The sequence below is a fragment of the Vanessa tameamea genome, chromosome Z, assembly GCF_037043105.1.
Source record: "Vanessa tameamea isolate UH-Manoa-2023 chromosome Z, ilVanTame1 primary haplotype, whole genome shotgun sequence".
Taxonomy (NCBI): Eukaryota; Metazoa; Arthropoda; class Insecta; order Lepidoptera; family Nymphalidae; genus Vanessa; species Vanessa tameamea.
This window is the reverse complement of record NC_087341.1, coordinates 12354045-12375162: the sequence shown is the minus strand read 5'-3', so window position 1 is coordinate 12375162 and position 21118 is coordinate 12354045. Positions and strand designations below refer to the sequence as shown.

The 21118-nt window shown below is 30.3% G+C and overlaps 1 protein-coding gene across 2 annotated transcripts in view; it reads right to left on the bottom strand.

Moving 5' to 3' along the window:
• The window catches only part of LOC113401422 (ecdysone-induced protein 78C), a 78782-nt gene that overhangs the window by 44755 nt on the left and 12909 nt on the right, over positions 1-21118 (bottom strand). The window contains exon 1 of one of the 2 annotated variants that reach the window (XM_026641347.2): positions 18305-18499. The exons of the other annotated variant lie outside the window; for it this stretch is intronic. Within the exon in view, the coding sequence (XP_026497132.2) occupies positions 18305-18428 (124 nt within the window). The 5' untranslated portion in view covers positions 18429-18499. Of the gene's footprint in view, positions 1-18304; positions 18500-21118 lie in introns of those variants that run through there. 2 annotated transcript variants of the gene reach the window in all.

Sequence of the window (21118 nt, the reverse complement as noted above, 5' to 3'; positions counted from 1 at the left end):
TTGTCAGACAAAATCTTTAACGCGTTTTCACTGAGTCTGTTGAGTGATCTGCGCAACGTAGAATGTATTAAATGCAACGCAGCAAACGAATGTTTATTATTAATCAAAGTGCCGTTTTATCAATCATGTTTCATTTAAGTCATCTAATATCCATACACTAATTTTCCATTTTTAAATACTTAGTTACTATATTATGTGTAGTGATCTCCTTTATCCTATAACAAAGCTTACTATTTAATAGTACGTTGTCGCGTAATACCTCTCCCTTCATTCATTTCATAAAACGATTATATTTAGTATTATAAACATCTTATTTATCATGTTACTAGCTGTTACCCGCGGCTTTGCCCGCGTAGAATATGAATATATTTACAAATTAACTTAAAATGTTACCTTAATGTGATGCCTCTTTGTATACCACATTGGTGTGTATTTCAGCCCTTAGGGTAGAATATCCAGAAACGCTTAAATACGTATCAACTCATTTTTAATCGGTAGCCCGAAAATAAAATTTCATGCTTCTAACTTAAAAATGACGGACTTCCAGACTAACCTGTATACGAAATGTCAACCCCTACTTTTTCCCTTTAGGCGTAAAATATCAAGAAACGCTTAAATATGTATCTACTCATTTTTAATCGGTATCCCAAAAATAAAATTTCTAGTTTCTAACTTCAAAAATTACAGACTTCTAGACTAACCTGTTTACGGAATGTTAACCCTATTTCTCCCCTTAGGCGTAAAATATCCAGAAACGCTTAAATACGTATCTACTCATTTTTGATCAGTATCCCAAATATAAAGTTTCATGTTTCTATCTTAAAAATGACGGATTTCTATACAAACTTTCAACCCTTATAATCACCCCGTAGGGTTAGAATATGCAGAAACACTTAAATAAGTATCTACTCCTTTTTAATCAGTATCCTAAAAATAAAGTTTCATGTTTCTAACTTTTAAAAATCCATACGAACGTTCAACCCCTATTTCACCCATTTAGGGGTAGAATATTCAAAATTCCCTCCCGAGTGGGTGTCAAGACATGTTATTTTATAAGTGTACAGCCTAAAATATAAGTTTTATGCTTCTAGTTCTAAAAATTCTAAACATGACAATAGTTTCAACAACTTACAACCTTTCATCCCCCTTTTCAACCCTTTACAGCACTTTTTTCCAAATAAAAAGCCTATGTCCTTTCTCAGGATCTAGACTATTTGTGTACCAAATTTCATTTAAATCGGTCTAGTAGTTTTGGCGTGAAAGCGAGACAGACAGACAAAGTTACTTTCGCATTTATAATATTAGTATGGAAGTATGGATTGTAATTTCAATCGCTAGAGAGCTCCGATAATAACCGCGTCCGATCGCTGCTAAATTCAAAGTGCTACAGGGAGAACCGCGGCCTCCGACCTCCGACGCGCCTATAGCACGCTCCCGCCGCCCCGGCCGGCCGGTACCACCGCAAACGCTACGTTCCGCAATTTTTAAATCTGTAATATCTTCGAAAATATTCATTTAAATCATATGCTGTAAAGGGCCATATAGATCAATATTAAATCAACAATGTATTTAAGGTATTTCATTAGATAAGGATTAATGTTGTATAGGTTAAAATCGCTTCGAAAATTAGCCAATATTTGTGGTAAAAAATAAATAACAAAAAAATGTTATTGTGGGTTATCACTTACAGATAGACACATACCATCGCGGACTTTTTTGTAGACATTTTTGAGGTGTAAAATTCTGTAGTACGTTATTTTGATCTATCTAGTAGGGTTCAGCCAGTGTTTACAATGTAAGCGGAAAAAAATTATAAATTTACGACATCACATTAGAATCTTTTAAAATTATCAACGTTACTTAACTATATTGTCTATGTATTATATACAAAAACCTTCCTCTCGAATCACTCTATCTATTAAAAAAAATCGCATCAAAATCTGGTGCGTAGTTTTAAAGATTTAAGCGTACAAAGGGACATAGGGACAGAGAAAGCGACTTTGTTTTATTCTATGTAATAAAGATTATGATAATGAATTTCAAATATGTACACGCGTAATATTTCAACATGTTTAATTATAGAATTGAAATAATTTATTTTGTCACACTAAATAATTTTTATATATCGTAAAACGTAAAGAAAATGCTATTATCACAACGTATATACAACTTGATATAGAATGACGTGTCCTAATTATTCTCACCTGAAACTTGAAAATGTATGCACCAATCAAAAATAGATCTTAATCACTGAAAATAGAGTCTGAACTTCACAGTCGTTTAAGGGAAATTGGATTATATCGTCATCTTACGACAGCACTGCGTAGCACAAGAAGGCACTCGACATTGCATCGGGATGTGAACAACTAAATCGTCATAGTGAACCAAGCTGAGACCTGCATCTGCACCTGCGCGGACATAGCACCGCTTTCTATTGGTACTCAAATTTGTGGAGAAAACATGCATTTAGGTCGGGCGCTTTGCTTTGCTTTAGTAATTTCGATAAAAAACAAACCCTATAGCCGTACACTACCTCAGATACATAATGTCTCGGTTATGTAGTGGTTTGCCTGTACGACTTTGCAAATAATGAGCTCGCGAATTCGAATACCGAATCGAGCAAATAATTATTGGCATTGATTATTAGTCATTGATGCAATTTCCTTTTTTTTTATTAGACAAAGTTTATGTTTATTAGATACGAATATTAAAGTTTTACCGTGCGACCGGTGCGTGTCCTCCGTGCGGATTACTATCCCTATAGTGTAACTGTGCGCGAACCGGAACCAAATTTTAACTTTTAATATCACAACTACATATGGAATGCCCTAAATTAATATACAGAGCTAAAAGATTAAATAGATTTAAGTTGTATGCGGATGGTTTTATTTTAACGATAAGATAAGCTCAAAACATGTTAGTTGCGCATAAACTTTGACTGCGAAAACGAAAACTGAAAACTGTCTCGTGAGACTATGCAGTACTCAAGTACACATTTGAATATTAGGTATGGTATTTACAAGGGTTTATATATATTATATTTATTTACATACATTTGTTCCACAAGTTGATAAAACAAAAAGTCGGTATAATTAGTTAGTACTACACTTTTTTTAAAAAAAAACCTTCTAATTTGCTTCGAATTTTGTATCTACAAGCGCGACCTTCAGTAATTAAGCACACTAACAAGAAGAATGTCTCTACCAACAAATCCATGGTATTCTATATAACAAAAAAATACTATAAAATAAACTTATCACTAAAAGACAAAACGTAAACAAACCTGATATATTTTAACTTAATGATTGTTAGGTTATTAAGTTATAATTACAAAGCTTCGCCCGTCACTGATTTTAAATCACAATTTATATAAAATGTTCTCGATGGGCAGTTAAGTTAAAATATCGAAACAAAGGCTTCGATTGACGCTTAGTTATTTAAAACTCGACCGGGTCCGCCAGACGAAGCGAAAATGTTATACTGAAAATGAACTAGTTTCATATTTATTTTACATACATATTCTCAAATAATCGACATTTTTACTTAGTGGTAGGGCTTTGTGCAAGCTCTTCTGGGTAGATATATCATCATTTATATTTAACCGCCAAATAGCAATACCTACTTAGTATTATTAGTGTTTCGGTTTGAAGGGCGAGTGAGCCTGTGTAATTAAAGGCACCAAGGACATAACGTTTTAGTTCGCAAGGATGGTGGTGCATTGACCATGTTAGGTATGCTTAATATTTCTTATAGCGCCAATGTATGAGCAGTGGTGACCACGTACCATCAGGTTCAATTGAAAGACCCTATATAACATAGAAAAAATCACAAAATTATACCTAGTTTTGTTCCGAAGACAAAAAACACTGAAAAGAAACTAAAAGTTTTCCTCGCTCGTCAACATAAAATATTACGTACGTTAGGTGAGATATAATTATTAAGTAAATAAAAAAGAATAGAAATTTCAAATCATACTCAATAATAATAATTATATCATAGGCAGAATTATATACTAAGTTCTATATATATAAGTTCTATATATATACAGTTCTATATATATATATATACTTGGTGGTAGGGCTTTGTGCAGGCCCGTCTGGGTAGGTCCCACCCAGTTATCAGATATTCTACTGCCAAACAACAATCAGTATTGTTGTGTTCCGGTTTGAAGGGTGAGTGAGCCAGTGCCAGTGGGCCCATATGCTCGTCCGTCAACATATACTATAAAATAAAAAAAACTTGCGTTTGGTTTATACTTAACATTTTAAATATCAATTACTATTATTATTATTACAGCCTTTTATATACACGTGGATATGCTAAATTAATTTAAACGAAATTCCTACACCGATGTGAATTCGTACAGCCATGGATTTGAAATGAACGATAATAATGTCAATACCAAAACCCGCTGCCGGATAAATCACGAAGCCTCGAGCTACTTGTTTTCAGCACAGGAATATACATTTTACACGAGCGAAATATTCTGTTCCATTTGAAATATTGTACGCTTAAATTGTATTCGTGTTAATCAAGCCATTGGATCTATGCACTTTTTTTTTAGAAGTGAATTTCTTTATTCTTTCCGTATTTGATCAGGCAAATCAAAATATTCTATATTCAGGTAGGCTCGTAAATGCACTATTGTACCGCCAAGTTGATAAATTAGGTTCGGAATATAAAATATATCAAGAAAACTTAAAGCTAATATGGAGAACACCAATTACACCCAATTACCTAACAAAATAATGGACATGTAACAAATGTCTTATAATAAACATGTATCTTTTAAGACGAACCAGATACACAAACTAATTATAATGAATTGATAGTTGACAAAAAATAATTGTCAATGTTGACATTCAGTAAGTTCCTGGCATTTCCAAAGCGCTGCTATCCGTGCGTTTGACTCTTGTGCTCACAATTACATCAGTTCATTCACCCTTCACCGGAACAGAGTAATACAAAACATTATTGAATCGCCGTTAAAATATTTAGTTTGATTTCACTTAAAGAAAGGTTATTTAATAGTATTTGTATATGTATATTGTAAATAGGTCTGACAGCCTCTTTGGACTAATGGCTAGTTTATAAGGCTGCAGGTGGCGAGATCCTGGATTCAAACACATGCTGGACTAGTAGATAATATTTCCTATGTCTGACCACTCTCTGCAAGTTTCGGTGACATCGTATTCCATTACGAGAGTAAGGGAATAGTAACCAACTAAGCTGATCAACTATTTGAGTATGCTCAACTAATGAATATGACAAATTTCGTGAAGAAAAAAACACATTGTAGTCTGTAAATAAACATCCTATATATTCTTCTAATACTTGAGAATTAATTTTCATTTCTGTACGTATTCTAGGCGTTCACGCACCATACACCCGATTGATTTCAACTGTACAGTTGAAATACTTGCGTGAAAACTTAGAATACATGCCGTGCGAGATGTATCAGATAATTGCTTATAAAAAATTAATGAGGCATTACACCGCATCCCGTACACTAGCTAGTAGTAAATAAATATTCCAACGACTTTGATATTGATGTTATCACAGCGGTCTGAATCTACGTGATCTGTTTTATGGAATAGTTATATCACAATTCATTCATAGATTCTTAAAATCAAATCATTTGTTAAAAAAAAAATTAATAAATGAAGCTCAATTCAACACAAAATTATATAGAACAGGAAAAAAGCCAAACAACATTTGACAGTAAATTGACGCGATATATTTGGTTGAGAACTTGATTTATCTTTGATATTCACTGTGGATTTGCGACAAAATGGCGTTTTGAACGTCGACGAAACTGTTATCGGAATTTTGAAAGTAAAATTAAAGTGGAAATAAGTAGTTAAGTGTAATGGTGTTTTATTATAAATAAAGATATATTAATCATAAACTATTAGTAGTGCACTTTAAATTATTAGCAAACCGCATGAAATACGTAATTCTAAGGTTTGTTTTTTTTCCTATTTCCATTGGAATGGGCTATATGTAATTGTATTTAACTAACACAATGTATCTCATATATAGGAAAAGAGAAACTACTGAGTTTCTTGCCGGTCCTTCTCGATATAATTTACATTCCGAACCAGTGCTAGTTTTACTTAAAAGAGTTTTGTAAAATTACGATTCAAAGGTGCTTGTAAAAGCCCACTTGAATTAAATATATTTTGTTTTTGATTCCATGAAATGAAATGAAGGTGTTTTTCTCATAACGATGGAGGAAGATACCATCTTACATACATATGTATAATACATACTCGTAAATTGTATTTACTATTTTGGAAGAAGCAGTGAAGTGTATCTTACAATCAGACGAAAAAAAAAATCCTATTCAGACTGAAAAATCTGAGCTTATAGCCATATAATAAATAACAAAACATATTTGGTCATTGATACAAGATGTCCCAGTGGCTGAAACATATGAATATTAACCAAAGATTACGAGTTCAAACCTGGTTAATCACACACACAATCACATTTAAAATAAGGAAAACTTCGTGACGAAGCATGCAAGTATTTGGTGAAGTTATTCGTCACATGTGAATCCAACCACTCACATTAAAGCAGCGTGGTGGACGCAAACCTATATTTCAAGAGTTTTCTTACTATATTTTTTATTCAATTAAAGAATTATCTCAATGTTTTTCCGGTCTCAACCCTTATAGGGAAATACTTATAATTGAATCAAAATATATTAAATTCACACACAGGCTTTGACAGGATTAAGGAGACATAGTACAAATCTAGTTTGTCAGTCGAACTCAAAGTTAGCATCGGTAGTAAATTGAATAAAGTGTCACAGCCGTGCATATAAATGTCAAGTGAAGTGAGCTGCGAATCTTATTATTAAATAGACCGGTGACATTCATTCGTTATATGTAGGGTACTATACAAATAACATTAATAAGCAAAATAAATAGAAATATAGTAGCATAATTTTTAAAATAGCACTTCATACTATGTTGGGGGGAAAATAATGTATGACAGCTGTGTCTCAAAATCTTAGGTCAGAATCCGATATGCTATACCTATATGAAAAACATATTAACTTTAAGTTTATTGTATATATACTAGCTGTCAGTTTACGTACGTTTTAAGTTCAATATAGTTTGTAAATGATTGTAATTTAAATGAAACCGAAATAAACAAAACACACTTATTACATAAGTATTTTGTCCCACTATAAATATTTAATATTAGTTGGAGCAACTTTCAAAAGCTGTCTTATAATTTATATTCATCTAATCTAAAAACTTTCGATGAAAAATAAATAAAAATAAGACGTATATATACGTGTATAATCTATATATAGATCTACTAAGTACAACAACACATTTAAAACGATTGGATTTTCATTACAAATGTTAAATTCCCATAAAGTAAAGAGCCTCGTTCTGTGGCGCGTCAAATGCAGAGACGTTTATAATATAACGTAATTATTATTTTTGAAATTAAACCTGGGTTATCTTACGTAAAAAAAACATACTATCGACGTTTAACGTAAATATTTTGATAATTATCAATATTTATTTTATTTACGATTCAATACACATTATCTGAAAGCCAACGCGACTTTATTTTTATAAAAAAAAATAATATGATATTTACATATTTTTTTTCAATTATTTAATTAAAAAATGTTGATTTTTTGGTAACCTTTTAATAGTGGGTATTATATAAAATATATTCAATGCTAAAAAAATACCCTACAAATTTATCTGATTAAATTTTCATTTGACACTTTGAAGACCAAATCATTTTACCTACGAATTTATAAAAGTATATTCATTTGTTTCAAACATAACTTATAACTCAAATAATCGAAATTTCGGAAAGTTGACATGTATAATAAAAAACGAGCCATAGATAACAAGAACGAAACTTAGATTTAAATATAAATTGTGAGTTTTATTTATTTATGATTTCAAATTATACGATATACAAAACATTTAAAACATTTACAATAAAACGTACATAAATATAAATTGTTAAAGTTATGTCCAAAAGATTGTTATATTGCAAAAACGTATTCTATTCACATCGGATTAATTGAACCATGCGTACCCAGATAGCAGGCATACCGAGTGCATTCAATGGCGTTTACAGTCATTTCATTTCGTGGACATAAACTGCATTCTATATTTCGTATTTTTATTACATAAGTCGCGTCGTCGGTTATTACTTACGGATTGTATAGCCCGTACTAGATATATACGAGTACGTGACCAACCACCATTAAATAATGTAATATCATATTTATAAAGTTTCGGTTAAAAATGATAAGTGCTATGGACTTATTTATACGGATTTACGGTTTATTATATAGTAGAATAATGTTTACTTTTTGGAATATAAATTACGATTAATAAAATACTTAGTACAATATGCGACTTTCCAAGACATAAGGTGTAATTTTATTGTATACCAAATCGTATTATAATCCGTCCACCTAATCAAACGTAATTTAATGGCAGGGTTTCGTACAGGCCCACCTGTGCAAGTCCCATCCACTCATCAATTATTCCATCACCAAACAACAATAATTTGTATTTCTGCGTTATAATTTTAAGGGTGAATTAACTAGTGAAATCAAAGGCACAAGGAACTTGTAGGAAGGCGTGTTAGTTGGGTGGGTATGGCGGGGGATTGACGATGTATGAAGTGGTTCATATTTTTAATACTAGCAGCATCAATGGACGATAACCATTATAATTGAGAAGGAACTTATACGTTCTAAGATTTATCATGTCTTCTTCGAGTAGGATCAGTGCGAAACTACTATTGCATTACTGAATATCAAATTCTATATACTCATTTCATTCTTCATCACAAAATGAAACAATTACCGCGAGATGTACCGAATTTAATAATTCGTACTTTCGGAATGCTATTTATATTAATATGTTTACTATCGAAAGATACATATGACTTTCAGGTTTTCGATACTAGTTTGTGATGTTTTTGAATTATATGAACATTTAAATATTTATACAAGGCTAGTAAACAACGGCAGACGCCGTCTTGTCTGAGTATGACTAATTTTCAGGGCGCATGGTTAAATGCAATAGAATTTGATATGTTGTAGTTCTATCCAGCACTGAGTTGTAACAAAGTGGGTACTATAAAAAATATTTGTACGTTCCAGCTTTCATGGGAATTGTCCAAACTGTGTCAAAGAAAATTAATTATAAAGATACATGCCATTTACTTTATTATATAAGATCAAAACATTGAACATCCATCGAATAATTCGCATCAAACATTAATTAGCGTATGAATCCAAATTTAAACTTATAGAACTCCTAATATAAGTAGTTGATAAATTGCAGACAGGGGGGCAATTAGTTTCCAGAATCTAGCCAATTCAATCATCCGAGCATATTCTGTTCTGCGTTGTATTATTACATGCAAATTTTGAACAATCACATTTTCCGTCACCGTAGACTTATCATTGGAAATATGAGAATGTACCATGAGTAACAATTGAATTATACCTCAAAATTGATAAATTCCATAAGAAGCTAACTCAGTTTATTTGGAGCATACATTTCGAATATCTGGTAAGACTTCCGTTTTGTCTATCTGTTCGTGGCTGCTCGATATTTCCATATCATGATACATTCATAGATAAATGTATACACAATCGTCACTAAATCTATTTTTAACCGATTTCATAAAAGAAGACGTTCGTACGATATATACTTGTATATATGATATCTTACGCATAGCTCAACTTAAATTGATTATGGGCATAATTATAATCAATCATTTTTTTTATTTTTTAAATATAATTTTATAATATTCTTCTAGTTTCTTTATTATTTAGTATTTTTTTCTTATTATTGTTCATTTAGTTTAGAATATATTAGTAATGTAATAAAAGTTCTATCACTGTATAAAAAATATATTTAAACGTCATCGAACACATGATAGGAATAATTAACCCTAGCCCTAGAGTGTGACCCACTTTTTCTGGGTCATTCTTACACAGTATAGATGTCTAGGTTAAAATGCTCTTCAAACATGTAAATATCAACCACACATTCAATAGAAATTGATGGTAAAAAAACGTTCATTAAATAGAAAACCCATTAAATGAACCATGAGAAGAGAACGTCTCTCCTCTTACGAAGAAGGCTTTATATATGTATTTACAATAAACCTTTTATTCCACCACACTTCTGTGTTGTATTTGTGTGGCAAAATATTTACTTCACCACCGAAGCGCGAGAGGGATGAATATAAACATAAATTAAGCACATTGAAACTTAGTGGTGCTAGGCCACTACACTCATCTTTCTGATCATCCTATTTCTAAATCTGTGAAATATCTATCTTTTCCTCTAGCTACAAAAACTAACGCTAACCTTCCTAAAAAAAAATCAACTTGTATGTATACATTTAACTAAATAAAAGGTGTAAAAGGCAGTTAATGTTTTGTATTCTTTAACACATTAATGTAAAAAGGCTATGTGTATAGTGCAAAACCTTTATAATAATGATATATATTACTTTTAATTAAAACTATAACTTTCATTATTTTTAGCCTTTTTATACATAAATATAATTTATTATAATACGACAAAATTTAAATGTAGTATCGACAAATAAAAAAAAAATACAATTTATCGTCAATTTGGCGAATGTATTTGATTGACCTATGACATTACAAATTATTACGTTTGCGTAAAGATCATTTTCACATAAAACAGATAAAGATTAATTGATTGATGATAAAAATACGTTCCAATGAAATGAGAGCTACTAATCTCATTATTTATTTAAAAAATCAACAACCGGCCGTTGTTTGACTATTTTGCTACTTAGCTAGGCTAAAACCTCGTATACCGATATACAAATAAACGAAATATTGACTGACCTTATAAACTGATAAAAAAACATTCAGAATATTATTCTGAAGGTTTTATGTATTGTGATAATTTTGAATCTATCACAATAATATGAATCTTTCAATTCAATACTATTTTTAATGCATGTCAAGTTTAATACCTTCTTAAGCACAATAGTAACGTAGTTAATGTTCTGTGCACTAATAAATTATTATACAAAATTATTTGTTATTATTCGTACAATTTGTAAGGGGGTATCTTGCTAAGGGGTTTCAATTGTATTCGTTGTTCATCTAATGGCGTTTCGTTTCACAATACAGTACACCAGTATTTTTGCGAAGATGAAATAATTTACGAATTGATTCTAATATTTCAAATGGTTGTTTTAAGCCAATTGTCAGTTTTCCACAATAGATCTTTCTCAGACTCCTCGATGGCCTCTTTTAACCTTTTATGTGTTTCATAGTCAATTACACTAACCGTTATCTACCCATGGATTATTTTATTCATTACTCTACTAGAAAAAAAACAAAACAAATCAAATACGAACACGGTCGTTCATATAAAATTAATCATTATTTATTACTTTTTTAAATTATTTATTGAAAAAAAAAACCTTTGTATTAATAGCAATTTAAATTTAAAAAAATGTCACGTGCTACTATAATTAGTGGCGTATATGGGTTAAGATAAAAAAATAATTAAATATATAATTAGGTATATATGACTACTTCTGTACGTACATGTATTGTATGAGGTCGCTTATCTTGATGACAAATGAAAAATGATATGATATCGACACCCGAATAATTTTATTATGCGTAATTCTATCCTGAAAACCAGATAATCTTTTCTTTAAATTCGATTCAATCGTTATTTTTTATATATTATTTAGCTATTTCGAATATTAATGTGTACTTTGAATTTACCGTTGAATTCAATGGTCTGGTAGTTTTTTGACTACGATTTACGACTACGAAGATTTATCTTTGGATATATCTATATTAATCCTTTCGAGATGGCCCAGTGGTTATTTTAACCGATGATTGCGGATTCAAACCCAGGCAAGCGTCACTGAATTTATCATGTGCTTAATTTGTGTTTATAATTCATCTTGTGTTCGGTTGTAAAGTATCATCATGAAGAAACCTGCATGTATGTAATTTCAACGAAATTCTGCCACATTTGTATCTACCAACGCATTGGAGCAACATCGTGGATATGCTCCAAACCTTCTCCTCAAAAGGGAGAGGAGGGCTTAGCCCAGCTATGGGAAATTTGCAGGCTGTAATCCTTTCGTATAAAACAGAACAGAAAGATTTACCACTAAAAAAAAAAAAATGTACAAAATATATTTGACAAGTATGTATTTATACGAGGAATATTTGCCAATCACCTAACTAGTACTAACCTAACCTAACCTTTCAAAGCCTCTATGATATTGTAAGGCTTAATTAATTTGCAGAAGGATTAATATATGGGCTATAACTACACACGTTCAACGCATTGTATTTAAGTGGTATGAAGTTATTGAAATTAACACATTTCGCCTTTCAAAGTGTTATGGGAAAAGTAAGTTAATAACTTAGGGTGATAATATAATAGACAAAGGTAACAACATAAATTTTGTTGTTGTTGTTGTTGTTAACAACTTTTATTTGGCAAACATTCAGCTGATATATATATACAGTTTATTTACATAAGAATTATTAACATTACGGCCTTAATTATATAAAAATAAAAATTAAATAATTATTGTACAAATCATGACTGCGTGGAATGGTGCCATGAATGCTAGCAACAGGTGTAGCTGTATGATATTATTTCGTATTTTTATGAAAATTATTAGGCATTATTTTTTATAAAATATATTTTTCTAAAATATATACAGTCGATTTGTGTTTTTTTTTTCATGAATTTCAAAATCAATCAATCACGAAGGTGAACTTCCTGGAAGACCACATTAGCTGTCCTTTTTATTCAAACTAATGGTCGGCCAGTGGTCGAAATTCAACCGTAGCTCATTGCTAATAAAAATGAGATTCAGACTGAAACAACAATGCTAAGTATTGCTGTTTGGCAATAGAATATTTGATGAGTGGGTGGTATCTACTCAGACGGGCTGAAAAATAATTACTTTTGCTTTTAAAAGTTAAAAAGTGGTTAATAATATGCATTTTGCATATTTGATATTTAACGCACGTGTATATCAATTTTTGAATGTCAGTTATTGCTCTGTTAACATTTCTTTAACTTAGTGTTATATATCAATAAACATATCAAGTTTTTCGCCGCAGCAGGCATTTGGAAATTGACCCAACAACAGAAGCGCGGCTGTTAGTGTCAGTTCAAATCCTGCTGAGTCATTTGTGATATTCGAATTAATATACCTACCTAGTCTAAATTAATAATATAATATATAATTGTGTGACTTAAGTTATTTGTTAAGTATATCTTCTTTTTAATGAATATAATGATGCGTTTCCATTGAAATGGTCGGCAATTTATTTATTTGCAATGTTTACATTTCTATAGAAAATCACAAACAATCGCACTACATTATTTCGTAATTGTGGGTGACTTTCGTTATATATGTACAGAACATAAACATACATTTTTTAAAGTAATGCTAGTCGGAAAACATTTTAAGATACTGATATTATGATGCAAAAATTTAGTTTTCCGATAGAAAATAAAATGATGTTTTTTTTATTCCCTTGGTTTCTTTCCTATCTTTCGAAAATATTATTTTATATTCATTCATAAAAACAAACAAAATTAACTCCACGATAGCACAGAGAAGATACCACGCGGTGCTTAAACAGAGCTCGCACATTCAAATCCGTACATACACTACTTTCCTGCCACGCTTTTTCATGTATCATTTATTATTTATTTCGAGTTTGAAGGTAGCCTGCGCGCATCAGATTGAATTTTTCAAAATATTCATGAGTAATAATAAATCTTTTAATAAAGACAGATTCGCGTTACTTGTTATGTAACTTATTATTTTATTAAAATCTGATTACAGCAGCGATGCCACATACAATATCTACACGGTTATCAATAAATTTAAAAACACTAACTGTGGTTTGGATATCTTTACCTGCGTTCTCTTTGTATTACACACAATAATTATATAACAAGCAATGCTAAAAATAAAAGTATATATAAGGAAGCCAAATATTACAATACATCCATAGATCCCATTTACATTGTTGTCTCTCGTCGAAAACTACCACATTCATTAATAAATTTAACATATTACTTAAATCTACAATAATAAACTGTTCACCTTTTATTGTAATCAACCACTTTCAATTCTTATGTCAAAATATTTTCTAAAAAATAACCTCAAAGCATTCCAACAGATTATTTAGGAAAAAAATATAACAAACAGATTAAAAAAAAATCTTTAAAAGCGGTACAACTTAACGAGTTCTATCGCTTAAGTTTGTTTCTAACGTTCAAACAAAGACTTGGCGAGTCGAGCTAAGTTGGCTTTGCAAGACAAATTTCAAGTCCCTAACCTAAGATAATGTGAAAGTCGGCTGGTTCGCTGGTAGGGCGACCGAACACGTCTTATCGTCTTGCATAACGCGAGGCCGTTGAACCAGCTCCCCGCGCCTTCCATCACCTCTCAGATTCGCTCCCAAGCGGAAAACAGATTAATTGTATTACGTGGCCAATTTGTTTACTTATCTGTTTCAAATGTTTTGTTCTTTAAGCCTGTTCCGAATATTTTAAAGTAATATTATAAAAATTACTATTTTTTTCCGTTGATATAAATCTAAAGATAACAATAACTCGATACATTTTTGTCAATCTAATATTGATTTCAAATTATCAAAATGACTGTTTTAAGAGAAATAGTTATTCTACTTAAGTTGTAATAAGTTCCTTTGTTTAAATAGGTTCGACAGTGTACCCAAAAAAATATTTATAATCTTTAGTATCCTTTTCAAAACACGTTCCTATATATCGTTCGTTGTGAAAAAAAAGGCTGTTTTGTAGAAAAAAAACTTCGTTCCAATTATCCATAGAAAAATTTCTACATTAAAGAATAGTATACACAAAAAAAATGTAAGATCAACATCAGCTAGTGAAGACATAATTAGCGTTTTATGCGAACGTTTTTAAATTAGGTTAGTAGTGTATACAAGAGGCGTCGTGAAAGCCTCGACATTCTTGAAATTTTCAACACAATCTTCGGAACAGCTTTAGCGGGTGACATTTGTTAAGAAAATTTATGTCTTTTTGAAATTCAATTTCGATTCTTAGAAAAACACTGATCGTTTATGTCGCTTTTTATTAGGAGATACGTAAACTGGTATATAGTTAAATCGATCTATAATAAAATTATTATATTTCCTTTCTATTAAAAATAATATATATTTTTTACCAAATAAGCGGCATAAATTTAAAAGTATCTGTTATAGATTAGATAAAGTGTTCAAAGGTACAATAAATAATGTATAGCACCAAAATCTATTACGTGATGGACTACAGTGTAGAGATCGCAATGCTTTTGATTTCAATAGCCTTTGAATCGATCCAATATTTTCAAAGCACAATGTTTTTTAGGAATTCATTTATTTTTCTCTATATTATGGAAAAATATTTACATTTTCTTAGAATTATGTTTGTAATCGTTCTATTTGATATTTGATTTTTTTTTAACTGAAATTGCATTTGCTTAACTAGGCTGAATAATAGGTAAAAAACACAAGAAAGGCTACAAAACGCATTAATAGGCTATTTATCCCGAGGCGTTTTTTATTTCCGATATTGAACCTGCATTTCAATTTAAACCTATTTACTATTATTTATCATTATTAAAAGTCTTTAGAAATATTTTCGTAAAATATAATTTAATTCACGATATTTAAACCGTAAAGAATCAGTGTTGCGTAATCGACTCACTCTTTGCTTTTTAATTTTTCTTTCTAATTAAGAGATCTCATGACGAAAACAAACGGTATGGAATGAAAGGAAACTCGGCGAACTATCGCTATGTTTCTTTTAATGAGATTTCCTTACTTCTTATAATGAATGTCTTTATTATAATTTCATACCATAAACATTTCCTCGACATGTAAACAAAACAATTGGAATTGGACGCGATACGTTTAATCGAATTGAACTGAACCAATAGATCCATGCTTAAATTCCGCTGTATCGCAAATGTATGGTTAAAATAATGAATTGATGTAATTTGTCAACAAGTCGCAATAATTTGACCGTGCAGTACCAAAGGGCTGTGCCGTTAACAACAAAATAATGTAAATCAGTCTGCTTCGTTTTAATGTTGGACTGTTAAACGAATTCAATTAAAATTCCGCCACTTTAATCACATAACCATATAGTTACGCAAAATCCAAAATGAAACATCTATCGTTTAATTTAATATCTATTGCTAATTTTGCTGAATTTCTAATGATGTATTTGTAATTAATTAAAGCTTTTCTATATATTCATTCATTCATTTGTATACGCTTTTGTTCCATCTGCGATATACACACTACTCTTTAAATTAAGTAAAAGTTACAGTTAATAAAATGACATAAATTCATGATTATATATTAAAGGTATTGAGCACTTGTCTGTTTATGGACGTGACTCGAAACCATATTTTTCTTCTAAAATAAATGAAAAAATAATTGAATTATTTTTTGCTTCTGTGACCCACGTCCGTCTGTCACGTGATTATAGCATAGGCTTCAAGAATATATCTGTAGTAGATTACAAGTATTGTATAATTAATGTATAAATTAAGTCAGTTATATAATTAGTTGAAATACTTTTGTTTGATTTGTCATTTCTTAAACCTGGTATGGTTTAAGAAATGGATGATGATAAAAAGGAACGACCAGCAAAGGGTTAGGATCGAATCTATGATTATCACATTGCTAGGCGTAAACCGTTGCGTTATTAATTTTTTGTGTAAGCCTTTCCAAATAGATACCGTACACTTGTCATTGATTCCATCGGTAGATAAGTAATACTTTATACTTGGTATTAATAGTTCAAGTTTCATGGTTAATGAGCCAGTTGCGATAGAACCAGGAACTGATGCCACTTTGCATCAATGCAAATGGTAACGATTTGACATCGGATAGTCTAATTGACTGTCAGCTCAAACCAACGAATTTGTTATTATTTTAACCAATTTTAAAAATATTGTAAATATCATTTTGAACTTGGAAAATGATTTCGATATATTATTCAGGCGTTATTTTTATTTTCAGCTTATTATAAGTTTTAGGCTAGACGGATAGATACATTCGTATAAAACAATGTTAAGTGAGGGTGTAATGGAATTCTTGGTGACTTAATTAACTTTCATCATAATATGGTGAGTACAAATACTATTTAATGTATTTCGTTCGTAATTAGGAAAACACCGCGAAGAAAGCCCTAAAATCTTTATCTATGCTTTCCATTCTTATCGTCAAAGCGACAGACGGTTCTTCTGTGGAAAATAAAAAGTTGCAAGTTTTCTAATGATAGCTTTTTATATAAAACCAAAATAAAGTTTGAAAGAATATTTATTAATATATCAGATTTTTCCTTCCATTGAAATATAAGGTAATTGATACAGACTAATTAACTATAAATTGAAATAAAAAGAGTATGTTTTTGTTATTCAATGTTTTGGCAACTTTTCATTGAAGCTATTTATATTAGTGGAAAAAGTCTGTTATCCAAAAATGTATTTGAACATTTTCGACTCAGTAACTGGTGATATACATATTCTATTACACGCGTCTATTTCCACAAGTATGAATGCGGAAACTTGAATACATAATGAATGCCGAAAACGATAAGTGTTAGAAATTCTATGCAGTTTTTTATTCAAAATACAGTCGAATCATAGGTATACCTTCCAGAGCTATTCAATCGGTTTTAATTTTTATATACGAAACGTAATCAGTAACTTAATTGGGCTTAAGAACCATCAATTAATTATAAATCAAAATGTTTATTAAATATTTTATTAAATTAATAATTTATTCTGTCAAAGATTTCAAACAAATGTTTATAAATATTAATAATATTTTTATAAAAAAGGATTAAAAATATATACATTTACAGTATATCATGCGGGATGTATTTTAAAAATTAGGAAAGTAAAGAACGACTAAATTAAAAAAATGTATGGCTACATTAGAATACATACTTTAAAATAACAATAAACATTTCAGTCGTATATTTTTATTTATATCGGTTACAAATATACGCTTCCCCCTTCTCCCCTTCATTTAAATGAAAATAACATGTTATTTACAACATATAACGTAGGCTTAATTTATTGCTGAAAGTATTTAAAAACGTAGATCACAATAAATATATCACTCACTGAAGCTACATTCATACATACATACATTCATACACACATCCTAATATGATACATAACTTAAATAAAGCACATAACACACCTTGTTTCGGCTGTGGTGGTTGACTTTCTTTATCGAAAAATGTGAGGGCAAACTCGTTCGTCTCGATGTTCAAGGGTTGTGGTGCGCGAACGCACGAAGCGGGAAGACCGCTCCACACGTCCATATTCCCAGCATACCGAAAGCGCACAACCGCCACGTTCAGCGTTACAACGCGCACTAAACTTTAGGTTCGATCCCAAAGCTAACCAGACTACGCTACCGGGTACCGGCCCACGCGCCGAGCTCGCCATCGCCAGTGAGAGTTATTCAATTTTATACGGACTTTTTTCCAATTATGCTAAGGCATTTATATGCCTTGTTTTAGCTCTGGCTTATGACTATATACTTTTTTGATAAATAAAATAAAAATTATTATATAGTATCTTTGACCATTATATTTCCCTCTGCATAGATGTACACAAAAGGACCGTGCATAATTATATATCAATATAACTATGTACTAAGACCATAAATTTCGGGGATGTTTTTTCTTTGCGTCTTATAATTAAAAAGATTTATAGCTTAAGAATTTATATTAAAATTTACATAAGAAATAAATAGTTTATTAAGAAAAATAAAATATTATTTATTATAAACACAAACAGTGATCGCCAACAGGACAACTTAAACTGCTACTATGTTTTGATTTCGATATTTTGTTTATATAAATACTTATAAAAAAAACTGAATTCGAAAGTTAAGTAATCATAAATTACATAGTTGAAAATAATACATATATCTCTTCATCATCAGCACTGAACTTGCTTAGCACGGCAATCGTAATTTGTTGAACTTTCTTCGCCTGGCCATTTCTATTCCTCCTAACCCGTCATATTTCCTCTGGGTTGTCTGGCAGAGTATACATCGTGAGTAATATTTTCATATTCAAATTCTTGACTGGATAGATTCATGTAAAAGTTAAAGCGTCTTCAACGATAAACGTGTATTTGTAATTTCTATGATGCAAAGGTCAAGATGAAAATCTTTCACGAATCATTCCCTATTCTATCGGATAAAAAATATTTCCTTTAGTTCTTTTGTGGGATATGAGACAGTTATTCTAAACTATTGTTTATTTTCTATTTTCTTGTAGAGTCTGTTAATTATTCTATTTTTCGATTAATGTTAAAGTTTTTCCTTTAACACAGAATAGTCTTTAATAATGCTTAATTGTTTTAAGTCGTCTTCAAACTTGTATCAAATATTCTGTGAGTGTAGCTCAAGCGCATTTATAGCCTATCCCAATGAATGAAGAAGAAAAAAAGATAAACAAACATCAGATTCATGTATATCTGTGATTTGCAAATAACTCAGCCTTATTGTGCACTACTAAAATTTCATGATTAAGATATATAATATCTATAGAATTTTTGTTAATGTGTTATTTCGATGGATTGTTTTTCACGTTTTTAACGCTTACATGAACCATCACATATATTACTAACAGCAATTAGATTTTCGAGGATGACATCGATAAATCTATAAAAATGCTCTGATAGTTATCTGAAGATTTACAAAGTTTATTTCTTTCTATCTTTATCAATGCTTACATGGAAAAAGCCGTTATATGATGTGAATACATTTACTTACTCGAATCGTAAATCTGATCTTCTTACTACTAAATGTATTCGATTTTTAATACTTTCCATGTATATTAGGGAATATGTATTCTGAATAAAATATTAAAAGTCCTAGAATAATGCCCATTAAATGTTTAATTATACGTTAAATTACTGAGCTCTCAACTAATTCAAATATTTCGTAATAGGTTTTTTGCATTGTAAAATTGTTTATAAATAAATATAAGTAGATAACTTAAACATAAAATTGTCTGTATATAAGCGCCGTCGGGGTGAAACCTTCAAAACACTTATTGAATTTCAAGCTACAATTTGTAATTCTTATAAGAGCGTTGCTGCCGGTGACGCGAGTGCGGCGCGGCGACGCGGGCTCACCGAAATATACGGTTTTTTCATCAAAAATACATACCTACATATTATGTTAACTTCTATATAAGTGAGAATACTTCATTCGAATCAATTTTTAAACATTGACTCGTCATGATTGAAAGTTTTATATTACTGAAAATAATAATTAAACCTTTGTTGATTTTATTTGCTAAATAAACAATTATTATCAATAATTGATTTTTTGTTCCAGAAACTATGTGTAAATAGAATTTTGAGCAAGACTGAATGGTAAAATTCTCATTTTTTTATGCTAAATCTCTACAGTCGTCATAAGAATGGTAAAAGCTCGCCACAGAAATGGGACGTAAATGGCTCTTCAAATCTTGTACTTAAGATTAGTTAGTAGTTTTAAATAGGCACCTATTAGCAGTCAATGTATAATGCTAATAATAGTATTAATTTGATAATAAAAATCATTTCAGGTTAAAATTCTTATCATATATATAATATATTATCCAGAAACTTTAAAAAAACAACATCTCTATAAAATTTATGAATAAAATATTGATTATAAATTCTTCATACAAATATTTTAAAGATGTTTTTTCCGTCTGTTTCTTTTTGTTTTGGTTTTCTCTTCCTTTCAAGCAAATCTGATTGATATGCCTGTTTAAAAGAATTATTCTGATAGGATAAATAATATAATCTTGTATCTTTTATATATTTTATAGAATTAAACAATATCTTGCAATTTCAAAAATTACCAAGCATCTTACATTAAAACATATTTTGTATATTAATTTATTTTTATGTATTACTGATATAAAATATTTTTTCTGTTTATTTTATTTTCAGAACTTTATGAAACATAAGTTTCATATTATATATATATTTTTTTAGGTTA